The sequence below is a fragment of the Magallana gigas genome, chromosome 6 (genome assembly GCF_963853765.1).
Source record: "Magallana gigas chromosome 6, xbMagGiga1.1, whole genome shotgun sequence".
NCBI lineage: Eukaryota > Metazoa > Mollusca > Bivalvia > Ostreida > Ostreidae > Magallana > Magallana gigas.
The window spans coordinates 52,298,209-52,310,919 of NC_088858.1; the positions used below are offsets into that span (position 1 = coordinate 52,298,209).

The window sequence follows — 12,711 nt, forward strand, 5'->3', positions numbered from 1 at the left end:
TTAAATAGACAGTATTTTTGACTAGTAATTTAAACTACTAAATAGAAGACAACTACAATGTAAGACTTGGGCAGATAAACTGCGACAGGAAAAGAGTGAGGGTGAATATGCAGCATGTGCGAGGAAAATGACTTTGTCATAAAATGAATTCTCTTTGCTCATAAAACCATCTACAAGCTGACCCTTACATCACCAGATTGATGCACATAAACTCATATTGATCACGTTATGATTGCCGGTAAGAGGAGGCACCTTCTATAGGACGTGCAAGCAATGTGCCATGTTGACATCGATAGTGACCATAACCTTGTTATAGCCAAGATTTGTATTAAGATGAGAAAGGCCAAGGGAGGGTCTAGTAACAGCACGGGTTTAATGTTACCGAGCTGAAAGACCCGGGTGTCAGAGAAAAACTTAATATCAAAGGAACAGCACACCCCAAGTCGAAACAACTTTCACTTTCGATCAATTCTATCCGACCATGAAAGATGCAGCAACGAAAGTCATAGGTTTAAAGGATATTCAAAGACTCACGGACTACCTTGTTGAAGGGAACCACTAAAGAAATGCCTGATAAAAACCGTTTACCAGATCACGAAGAATTAAAAAATGATGATAGTCCATCATAGTCATGACCATTCAGCCTAGTTTGTTGTCATATAATTAGTTAGAAAAAACGGATTTCAGAACCAAGATAATCAAAATGCACTGTGTATTACGGAAATTGTTTCTGTTAAATTAATTGTCATCATTCCATTTGTTCTAAATAAGTTTTGCCCGCGGAAATACATGAATAAATATTCAGCATAGTTTCTTGAAAGATTATCATTTAAATAAATGCCTCACCCCTAGCCCCCCCCCCCCCAAAAAAAAAAGAAGAAGAAAAAAAAACCCCACCCCCCCCCCAAAAAAAAAAAAAAAACCCAACACAAAAACAGAAACCAAAAACTAACACAAAAACAACCCCAACCCGCACCCAAAATACAAAGGAAACGACTAAAACCAATATAGATCTGAAAAGATGTATCTGGTTTATTTATCTTACAGATGACAATAACATTTTTATTTAACAACGTCCAACCCTGACCTTTCTTTGATCCAAATATTTGCGGCAATCTTAACTATATCAGATATACTACCAAAAAGTATTATAAATGAGTATGTTAATTTTCTGTTTATGTTCCTTGTCTTTAAAACTGAATTAAAGTTTTCATTTTAACAAACACATGCCTTCTTTGATTGTTTATAAGGATATGATAAAACGCAGTGAGCAATGCAGGAAAAGTATAACAAACGCTGCAAAATACTACATCTGTCCGTCTGTCTGTCTGTCTTTCTGTTTCTCTCTCTCTCTCTCTCTCTTTCTCTCTCTCTCTTTCTCTCTCTCTCTCTCGACAACTACTTATACGTTTTACGAAACTGTACATGAGTCACAGATGGCATGAAGAAAAAATTCTTCCAAAATCACAGCAGTATAAATAACACATTACAAGTTACAGCTCAAATGCCAGAAGAATACGACGACCTTAACCTAGATTTATTGCAATCCAATACCTTTCACATAATAGTTATAAGGAATGAAGGTTTTCAAAAGGCTTACAACTATTTCATAATCTAATCCAGAATGCTGCCACCAACAAATTTCATAACTGTTTCTTAACTAAAGATAATTGATAATTTGAAGGTTTTCTTAAGAATTTCCATATTGCTTTTTACATTTATTGGGTCAATGTTTATTTAACAACCAGTAAATCAACATTTTGCAATACTATTAAAATAATTCTTTATTCATGTATTGTATATACTAACATTGAAGTCATGAACTTCACAATTTAAAATAAGAAAGCTAATATATTGGTCCCAAAGACTGTTCATTTCTTAACCCCTGAAAAATATGTAACAGTAATCAAATAATTCGATACGAATCATTTTAGGATGCATATTGTAAAATCTCATTTGCATGCTACCAGTACATTAATTTGCCAGTTGCTTTATCAAATCATAAAAACTGAGTATCAACCATTATTCTTGACCAGGATTATGCATGACCACCTAAGCAAGTTTAGGAATTAACGCTGGAGTTGGTTTTTCTTTTTCCGTTCACTCCTGTTGTATGTTACCCTGACTTTTCACCACCCTCACTCATTGATTAGATTCTTGCTTGACTTAATTGTTTTGATCGCACGGCATTCCTTTTATTCATTTCTTCCAAAGTGGTATTTCCTCTATTCATGTCTTTCACAGCGTTCTTGGTTCTGTCATCAGAATTGACAACGTCCTCTATTCTAAGTCCCCCTGACTCAATTCTCAGGAGTTCACTAGTACTGTAACTATCAGCTGGACATTCCTGAACATTCATACTTAGCAATCGATTTCTTACATTTTCGTCGAATGGATCACTGTAAAAAAGGGAAAACAATTATTGTTTAAAAGGGTCTGAATAAAAATTATCAGAGGATTTTAAATTCATATTGGTATTGCTATATTATTTGTAATTTCAGAATCTATTTTTTTTGGCAAGAAATAAAATACCAAAGTTCTACTTCAAAGTATCCCTGTTTCCCATATTTGTACCTCCTTTGCTCCCCAGTTGGCCATATAACCTGCAGACAAACCCACACACATATTAAGGTATAATTTATGAACTTCCCACTGCAAATATTGCATTCAGGAAAACCAACATGTTACATACATCGACTGTTGCATCTAAATGGGTCCTAAGCACAACCCCGATACTACCTGGACCCCCACCATGGCCAATGTCTCTCCAATCATCACCTGGATGAAAATCAGCTTTATAACAACTTAAATGAGAGAGAGAGAGAGAGAGAGAGAGAGAGAGAGAGAAAGAGAGAGATTTTCAGGCAGTGTATACAGTTATTAACAGAGAGAGACATTGTAGAGAAGAGAGAATTTTTTTTTCAGTCTAAGGTTTGCCTATTATTAAGCTAGTTTTGTGTCAAGAAATGGAAGACAACTTTCTGTACCCCTTTTAACGAGACACCCAACATCAATTAACTGATCTTCTGGTAAAATTCTAGGTTCGTCGACAATCTTTACAGCAAAATCACCATAGATTCCATAAGGATAAGGATATCGGTGACCATTGTCCCACAAAACGGATGTAAAACCTGTTTGAAAAAATGATGTTTTTAAAAAAATATGTTACATGACATTTTAAAAACAAACTCTCTGAATCAAAATACATGTATGATGTCGTTAGAGACACTTGCCTTCACGATCATTACCAACAACCGTTCCTGGACCGCGAGAATCTTGTTCACCAAACATTGATAGCCAGTCCTGACCCCTCCTTACTCTGGTGCCTATCGGCGGCATGCTGGTATTGACAACAATGTGGGCATTGTTGTCATTGGTACCATGATCCATTGATATTTGAGGAGGAGGGTTTCGTATATATTCAACGAGGTCCTCCTTGATTTGTGATAAACTTATTTAGAAATGTAACAATGGTTTTGCAAATGGTTTTGAAAAAGGACAAAGGCAAATCAATAGGAAAGTTTTACCAAGTCTGTTTGTCCTATGGAATGCTCGGATGCTTCCAAGACTGCCTGCACCATGTCCGGTTCCACATTATGAAAATTCGGAAAATAGGACCTGAGACGAGCAGCTAATACCTAAGATGAAACAATATATACCTTCACCGAAACAAAATACTGTCTTAGAAGGACTTAATCACTAAAGCTAAAATAGAAACAAAATACATTTACTGTCTTGATAAGAACTACACCACAAACGAAATATTCATACCATATGTATCAATATTTTGTATAGGAAATTTATTTATTTGGTCAGAAAATTTATAAACTTTTTTCATTCGGTTTCAACCGTCTTGAAAAGATTCATTTTTGTCAAAATATTCTTTACAGGGTACTACAGCGCCAATAAATTAAGCTGTTTTTTTGGTTCTAATTAAATTATCATGTTATTTAGGTAACTGAATTATAAGCTACTATACTTATGTATATGTCAGATATGTAATCTAGGTTGAGGTAAATAACTTTCACTGATAAAAAAACCAACCTCTCCTTCGTACTGATGTATAAGTTTGTCAAAGTTAGCTGGTCTGATCAATTTTCCACCTGTTTTTCCAAGTATTGGGCCTACCCTGGTCTGAACAAATAAAAACATTCGCCTATTATAAGAAGAATGTCTTGAATGTATTAAGAATACATTGAAGAATAATAGAAAAATAAAACATCGTGGTTACATCATGAATAAAAATCATACATGAACCATATTGAAATTTAATAAAAAATACTTCATCCGCCTTTCCCAAAAGTACGTTGTATATTCTGACGGGTGGTCCTCTCGTTTTGGCCAACACAGCAGATATCTCCCCCGAAATCTTTAAAAAAATAAAATCACAAGTTTATAGAAACTTATAGTCATAAAGACAATCTATTCATAAATTAATGTATACCGTTAACATATCCGACATATCTGGTATGAAATCTCTATTTCCGGTAACATGTTGAGGGGTGGCTACTCCATCTGTTAGAATGATAATTCGGGGAAAAAATGCGACCCCTTGTACACTGGGAATAGAGTCTGAAAATAATGTTTTAAATACTTTCAAGACATGGAATATACATGAAGTAGTAACAAAGTTTAGATTATTTAAAAATTGTAAATGAATTAATTGTTCTAACACAATACATTTATTTATATTGCAATGGACATATAACACCATGTGTCTAAGCTATTGATTTGTAAATTTTCTTACTTATCGATCTAACTACAGCTAAAGACAGTAGAAGTCCAGCTGACAAAGGGCTTGGTCCTCTAGGTTTCAAGTTCCCTAAAAAGTCATATTCATTATATTATATCAATTTCACGATTTTGATTAGTACCTTAACATTATTCATTTATGTATGCTTCAATTAGACAATATGCACTGTGATCATTTGATATCGAAGAACATCCCGTCTATAAAAATAACAATAAATCTTGAATTTTTGTGATTTCAAACCTATATATATTAGAATATGATAGAACAAAACACCACCATAATATTACATTTCTATTCAGTTTTCTTTTTGGACTATTTTTCATTTTATAGTATGTATTTAAGAAGTCAACTTGTCTTTATTCAATCACCATAGAATTTATCTTGAAATGTTGATTATACTCACTGATCACTTGTTTTAGGTTTGAATAATCCATACAACATCGACTCAAAACTTTTGTGTCCTCTCCAAAACAAACTAATCCAACATTCTGAGGCACAGACGAGTCCTGTACACCTAATGGAACAGATGAATTTTAGAACATTTAATTTACCGACACTTACATAAAAATATAAATCTCCTACGGGCACGTAGCAGCAGAGGCCCTGTGATCCCTCAGGAAACATATTTGTTAAAGAATGAACCTCTAAACACTGGGATCTCGCCCTTTTTAAAAACCGAAATTTACTCTTTCAAATAAAAATATTGTAAAATTTTACCAAACATCTCGAAGTATAGTCTGTATAGAAACATTTTTGGCCAGGAAGACTCTCATTATAGACATAATATCAATAAAATAAAATTGTATACTTCAGTGTGAAATCCTGACTTCGCTGTTTAGGCTTTGTAACATTGTATTTTTTTTAATTAGAATGCGAAGCGTCTATCAAGCGTGCGAATAGTATGTCTGGGTATATTATAGTGTGTTTGAAGCGTACTAAGATTTTCAAGTTTTTGAAGTATTGCATGTACCAAAGAAAGCAATCTAAAACGCCTCTCACTTTTTCTGGCTTAAAACAGATAATGTATGATTAAAATTTAGATTTGGCAATTTTTAATATTTGTTGGATATGTATACACGATGTCGCATTGGTGTGCTCAAAAGCTAAATGTGAATAGATTTTAGTATTGTATTCAGGGCTTTGCTACTTATGAGGTCAAGACGGGTTGAAATTCGAAAACAACCCACCTTAACTATAGAGACAAACACACAAGATCTTTCAATTAAAAAAACATGTGCACGCACGACTGTTTGCATTTTCTTCCATAAATGTGAATGATTAACTGTTTTTATTGACCATGTTTACGACAACTTGAATTTTTAATGCGCTCTTATAGAAAACGGAATTTCAAAATGTAGGTGTGGCCTAAAATCTATAAAAAAATAGTGTACACAAGCTGCTATATTACTCGAAGCAATGCCTTTTTACAGTTAAAAAAGTAAAAAGTAAAATTGAAATTGAAAAACACATCTCAATGTTTGAAGGAACAAACGAGGCATTTATATGTTGACACCTTTGACGTTTAGTGGGATCATTCTTTAATTTAAATAAAATCAAATTTGGAAGACCTATCTGCACTTTTGGGATTGAGTAAAAATATAAGATAAATAACAAAAAATATCATTAAAATAATACTTTCTTCATTATACTCAAAATAAGTTTAAACTTTGCCAGTCGTTGACTATTGGTTGAAAAACGGGTTGAGAAAATTGAAGAAAGTGGAGCTTATATAAAAGTTCGCAAAATCGGTCTTTGGGTAATTTTGGTTTTTATTGAATTGGGGGGAAGTATATGGGTCAGATAAGATAACTTATAATACAGTTCGTATGTAGAGAAAACTAGTACAGTATCCGTTTAAGGTGAAGCAAAGTCTGGCTGACCTGTGACAGTAACAGCAAGGCATATGTCTCAAATGTCAGGAAAATTATTTACATTGCCAAAGGTGTTAGAAAATCACTATCACGGATGTATTTCATTTTGAAGCGTATTTTGAAGGTAACATATATCACTGTCAGATGGATACCTCATGTATATTGAGAGATGGTTAAAAACGGGCACGAATAAGAACCGCTAAGCAATTGCTATAAATGTATGATGAATTCAGTCAAAGACAATCTAAAAATAATGTTACTGCTAATAATACATGTGTTCATAATTTGGAACCAGTTAGGAAAATTGGAAATAAAATATGGCTTACTTCACATGGAAAAATACATGTACTTACCAATAAACAAACCATAAGATTAAGAAGTTTGTTTTATTGCATATTCTTCTCATGTAACGAAATGGGCGTACTTATTCCGGTGCCGAAGGGCAAAAGTGTTACAGATCGGTATTGCCGAGATACTACACTATAAAGCTCAAGAAGTATTATCATTAAAGACGCCCTGGATCGAGATTCATCTACTTCCTAGTAATACTCCATTACATACATATGCGCTTGTGAAGCAATTTTTGAATTCGGAGAAGGTTACTGTCTTGCAACACCCATCATACTATCTGGTTCTAGCCAATTGGTCTTTTTCTTTTCTCGAAAACCTAAAATGTTCTATCTAGTCGTCGTTACAAGTCCCGACAAGCCATTTACTCAGCCATTAGTCAGTGCCTCAGAGGTCTGTATAAATTAACCGACCATGACGCATTTCAGAAATGGATTCAAAGATTGATATTACGCATTTTAAACTGCGGAGAAGACTTTGAAGAAATGTAATGTTCATTTTACTATTTGAGTCAAATGCTTCTGATATTACGTAAAATACATATTACATATTGAACAACCATTGTAAATTATGATATGATTTCAATGCTTACAAGTACACATGGAACTGAAAGAGACATAAAAGTATTAAATTGTACCTGATATAAATCGAATAGCCAGATTGACCATCGTTTGGAATGCATCTCCCGACATGCTTTCCGAAGTATCCAGACAGAGTACGTGACACTGACCACGCCTGCTATGAATTTCTCCCTCTTCGGCATCTGTTACAAAGTGTTTAAAATAGAATAGTACATTTACTTATAGGTAAAGCGAATGTTTTAACATGTGAAAATTTGATATTTTTTTTTTAATAAAACAATATACTCATTCTTAGGATTTCGTTGGCCTTATCTTGCCAGTATCCTAAAGATAAATCATTCCGTTGCGTATATGACTCAGAATTATCTGAAAAATAGATAAAGATATAAATAACTTTTAAATCATCTATATTTCTTAATTTGTACAAGAGGCTTGATAAATGGAATCATACTTTGACAAGGCAGGATCGATTGGTCACAATTATTCTTTGATTCAGCAATGCTTTTACGATTATCTACAGAATGCTGCTCACTCTGCAGGTTTGGAATGATGTCTGGTGGCCCATTGGCGTCTTGTCTGTCGATATTTGGGTTATAAGGCAGGGATGCTCTTGGTTGAGAATCTAATCCCCGTAAAATATTATTTTTCATATGTTATGTTTACTTTGCCATAATCTAATGTGGTAAATTAGCATCATGTGATTCGAAAAAGATTCCCTCTAAATATTTTGAAGATATACCTTTATTTTCAGGGCCTCTCAGTCGAATTTTTTCGAGGTTGTTCGGAGACAAATTTTTAGAATCAGGGTCTTGTTCAATGGAGACAGTGTTTACTCTTATAGATGGTGGACTGCTACAGTTAAAACATGTTAAAAATCCAATGACCAGGAAATGCAGTGAAATACCAGAAATATAGTACCTTTAAGTTATGAGCATGAAATTGTAATCACAATGCTATTTTTACCTTTTTTGTCCATTCATTAATATACTTGAATTAGCCTTTGAAATAAAACTGCTGAGAAGGTTGGAATTTTCATTTTGTTGTTGTGTTGCCACATTTTTGCTCAGTTCTGTATTGTGTAATGGATGTTCTGTGGCGCTGTCTCGTCTAGATTCTAATATCTCCAATTTCTTCTCCATGTGCTGAAGATTTTCGTTGAGCTTACTTAGAATATGTTTTAGATCTGTAATGGCATTATCCTTTTCCTTCCGCTTTTCTTTCAACTTCTTCACAATATTTTCCAGCCCTAAAGTTAACATGCTATACAATCATACCAATACTTTCTTAAATAATGTCTACTGATATATCTTTGGTTTGTTTTAAATAGCTGGTGTGGATGATGCTTGGTTGCGAATATATGGAATTGCAAACCTGTTCATCTTGTTTATTGCGAAATAATCTCGTTACGAATAAAGGTTATTTTTACAGTAATTTGGTCTTTTTTAATTGGAAATACCTGCTATTAACTTTAGTCCTCTGTCGTGTAATTTTCGTTGGGAGCTACAACATTAATGTTCAGTCATTAATATAGAAACCAATGACAATAGTTTACTCCAAATTGAATTAACTAATCACACTTACCTTGAACGCGTATTTACCATAGTTAATATCACACGGTGATCTTTTTCAGGATTTGCAACAGATTCATGACACCGATTCACCTACAATAATACTTTTACGAATCAAAATTCATTCTATGAAACATTGCATTTATAAAAGTAAACCTATTTATATATAAATTGTTGTTTCACCAATTGTTTAATGACTAATTTCTTTTCTTCACTCAAATCTCTTCTGCTCTCCTTATGGCTAACACTATCATCTTTGATATATTGCCGACAGAGGTTGTCTTCGTCTTGACATTTTTCTTCCTTATCTCCAGTCTCACTAGTCTCAAGAGACTTTGATTCGCCAATTGCAGCAGAACACTCTAAGTTGCCATCTTTGTATTGAAAATTTTCAATGTTGTCATCAACAGGTTTTCTGCCAATAATCCCATTAGTACTTAAATGGTTTACGTCCAAAACCGCTTCGTTTTCTTTTTTAACATCGTCCCGTCTGCTTCCTAAGAAATCAGAGTTGAAACTTCCTGCAGGCAATTTGATTTTATTAAGAGTGCTCTTCTCTGGCACTATATCTACATGTTTGTTGTGAGATTTGGACAATGTTTCAGATTCGCCCAAAAGTAATTCTTTTCCAACATCTTTCTGTACTGCTAGAGAGTCTACAGAAGAGTAAAAAAAATCAAAGTTCTGAGAGTACTGAAAGACGGGGTCTTGAAAGTTTGAATTTGTAATTGTCCTGGATTTCCTCGAATATGCTTCCAAAATTTATGAGTTTGAATTAGTTGTTACAATCTATGTTAATTCGGCTTTTTTGCAATTGTCTGATACTTTGTCCAAGTTTTACTTTATCCCGGCCTTCATAATTGTAGAAAATTGACACAACGGTATATTATGTAAAATAAGACCCCAAGGAAAGTTTCTAAAAATTACTTCTAACCTGCAAAATCAAACAACTTTATCAAAAAAGAAAATTTTAATCATTACATTTATTCAATTTTGTGATCCAAGGGAAAATCCACAAGTCGGACGGTATCCGTAATAAAAGTTTTATGAAAACCCCGAGAACTCTAAAACTGCTGAATTAACAAACAAAGTGAACATTTGTATACCGATAACAAACACAGGCACCTGACGTTAGAAATATTTTTTTTGACAATAAGATTCCAAGAACTTTGACAATAAAAAGATTTGTCACGGTCGCCATTTTGATTTTTAAGACCGACTTAGCTGACACGATTTTCTTCATTTGCGATTCATGCAAAATTAATAGGTAAAAATAAATCGGTTCGCCACTTACTACTTTTTTGTGTAAACTCGTGCATGACCTACACGAATTACGATACAACCGTTCCTTTCATTAAAAATCATACTCCGAAAATCAGAGACATAAATAACAGAGATTGTCAACTCCGCCATTAGCGTGTAAAAGTTACGGGACCAATTTAACCTTACTTTGAGAACTACAAGTGCAACAGCAATCTTGTATGTCATTAAATTTGAACCTGATAGTGAACATGAACCTGTAAATATTTTAAGCATGTTTTATTTATGAAATATTTACAAAAAATCTTTATTTAGGTTTAAAATTACTTTTTTAAAACTTATTGACTTTTCACAAAGTAATGGTAATGCATTACTTTACTCATGCAATGGTAATGTAATGCATTACTTCAAGAAAATTAAGTAATGGTAATGGTAATTTAATGCCCTAGTTCATGAAGTAATGGTAATGTTATACATTATTTTACAATGTAATTCACCCCAAGCCTGATTCCAACTAAGCCGGAAAACATGAACATTAACATTTAACTTGGTTCTTCAATCGATAAGATTGTATATATTATATGATGTATAAGTCTTCCAAAATGTATAATCTATTATAGATTTGGCATACAATGCATTGTTAAAATTTAAATTCAGCTTTATCAAATAAAGAGCCAACGAACGAGAAGGCAAATTCAGACTTGTTTTTATTTTCTCTGTACAAAATTCCTTTAGAGACGAACAGCAGTCATACCACAAGTAGACTGGAAGCCAATGAAACACCTATTTAATTTGTAAAACCTCTGTGTATAACACGTCCCGATTTTAACTTCGGTTTGCGCATGAAGATTGGTAGTATTCAGGTGAAAGATTGTCAAAATAAAATTCACAACTTTTAAAAAATGGCACATTGCGTTTGGGAACTTTAATTTCGATTCCACCATCAACCTCTTCTATTGATTAATGAGCACCAACTGAATCGTCAACGGCGCTGTGCATTCAGTTCCGTAACTCATTCCACATTTGAACCCGAGCAAAAATATTTTGATCAATAAAACTATTTGTTTATTTTCTAAATAGAATTTTGTTTATACACAGAGGACTTAAAAAGATTTAATGCGTGTTTTTATGATACATATTTACTGAAATGCATGAAAACTTTCTGCACTATTTTCCTACGCGTACACTCAATTCAAGTGTTCTACGCGTGTCTTCCAGTTTGAGACTTCGGTTGACAGTAAACCAATAGACGGGATCACGTGACCCCGTCTAAAACGATTTTTGCTCCTTTGATAAAGTGTTTTGATTTAAATAACTTCCAATAACTAAGGATTTAAAAAAGTATAAGCCATATATTAATATCACACAAACATGCCAAAATAATTATGAAAAATAAACTATGGTTTTTGGCGTGTTTTGCTTGATCCAACAAGGAAACAATTTAATTCAAATAAATGACTTAAATATGTTATCTTAACGCATAATTTTCGGCAAATTATACATAAATTCAAGATAAACCAAAGTTCATATCACATTTTGAATATCTTAATTTTGCTTGAAACCTACGTTTTTTTTCAAATTGCTCTGACAACTCAAAATGAACAAGCTGACGGAAAGTTAGCATGGAGTTAGTTAAGAAATACTTGGAAGAAAATGAACACATTTGAACAATAGAATGAAATTCAATTATTACACATGTAAATAATTGATATTTGTCTGTAGATGAATTTGAAACTTGCCTTGGGCATGTGTAACTGCAGCTGAGCTAACGTTGTCCGTGTCATTCATTGCTCTTATATAAATGTGGAACTATTTTCATCGTAATATATTTAAAATATTTAACAAGGACATTTACTTGCGACGAGAGAAGAATTCAGTTGGTGATGCAATTTTCCATTATAGCCGTTTCCTTTCCATTTCCGTATCATTGTAAAATCATGCAGATTTAAAATTTGCCTTAATTTACAGTTCGTTCTGTACATTTTAATTTAGAACTATTAACAGTTTTATAAATATAATCTATGTTCTGCGTTGTTTAAAGCAAGGACTTGTTAAATTTTCTTTCTTACTGTAATTGAAACCTACTTTTTTTTTTCAAATTGCTCTGACAACTCAAAATGAACAAGCTGACGGAAAGTTAGCATGGAGTTAGTTAAGAAATACTTGGAAGAAAATGAACACATTTGAACAATAGAATGAAATTCAATTATTACACATGTAAATAATTGATATTTGTCTGTAGATGAAATTGAAACTTGCCTTGGGCATGTGTAACTGCAGCTGAGCTAACGTTGTCCGTGTCATTCATTGCTCTTATATAAATGTGGAAC

The 12,711-nt window shown here is 33.2% G+C and overlaps 1 protein-coding gene across 1 annotated transcript; it reads right to left on the reverse strand.

The window, feature by feature from the left end:
- Positions 1-1,572: 1,572 nt before the first annotated feature.
- Positions 1,573-12,252, reverse strand: LOC105333514 (uncharacterized). Its single transcript, XM_034467196.2, has 20 exons — positions 12,121-12,252; positions 9,305-9,777; positions 9,135-9,214; positions 9,010-9,053; positions 8,517-8,799; positions 8,293-8,405; positions 8,005-8,175; positions 7,839-7,919; positions 7,610-7,735; positions 5,157-5,267; positions 4,748-4,822; positions 4,445-4,572; positions 4,283-4,369; positions 4,045-4,134; positions 3,528-3,638; positions 3,234-3,435; positions 2,988-3,131; positions 2,693-2,778; positions 2,533-2,603; positions 1,573-2,399 (listed from the first exon to the last, which is right to left on the reverse strand). Exons 1-20 carry the CDS (start codon positions 12,167-12,169, stop codon positions 2,150-2,152), a joined length of 2,775 nt encoding a protein of 924 aa, XP_034323087.2. The 5' UTR covers positions 12,170-12,252; the 3' UTR covers positions 1,573-2,149.
- Positions 12,253-12,711: the final 459 nt, after the last annotated feature.

Excerpts from the sequence above, each read along its gene's own strand:
- LOC105333514 (XM_034467196.2), bottom strand. The coding sequence starts at position 12,169 with ATGAATGACACGGACAACGTTAGCTCAGCTGCAGTTACACATGCCCAA. Across the intron at positions 8,176-8,292 it reads GAGAGGCCCTGAAAATAAAG|ATTCTCAACCAAGAGCATCC; the intron begins GTATATCTTCAA and ends TACGGGGATTAG. Across the intron at positions 3,132-3,233 it reads TGTTGGTAATGATCGTGAAG|GTTTTACATCCGTTTTGTGG; the intron begins GCAAGTGTCTCT and ends TTTTTCAAACAG.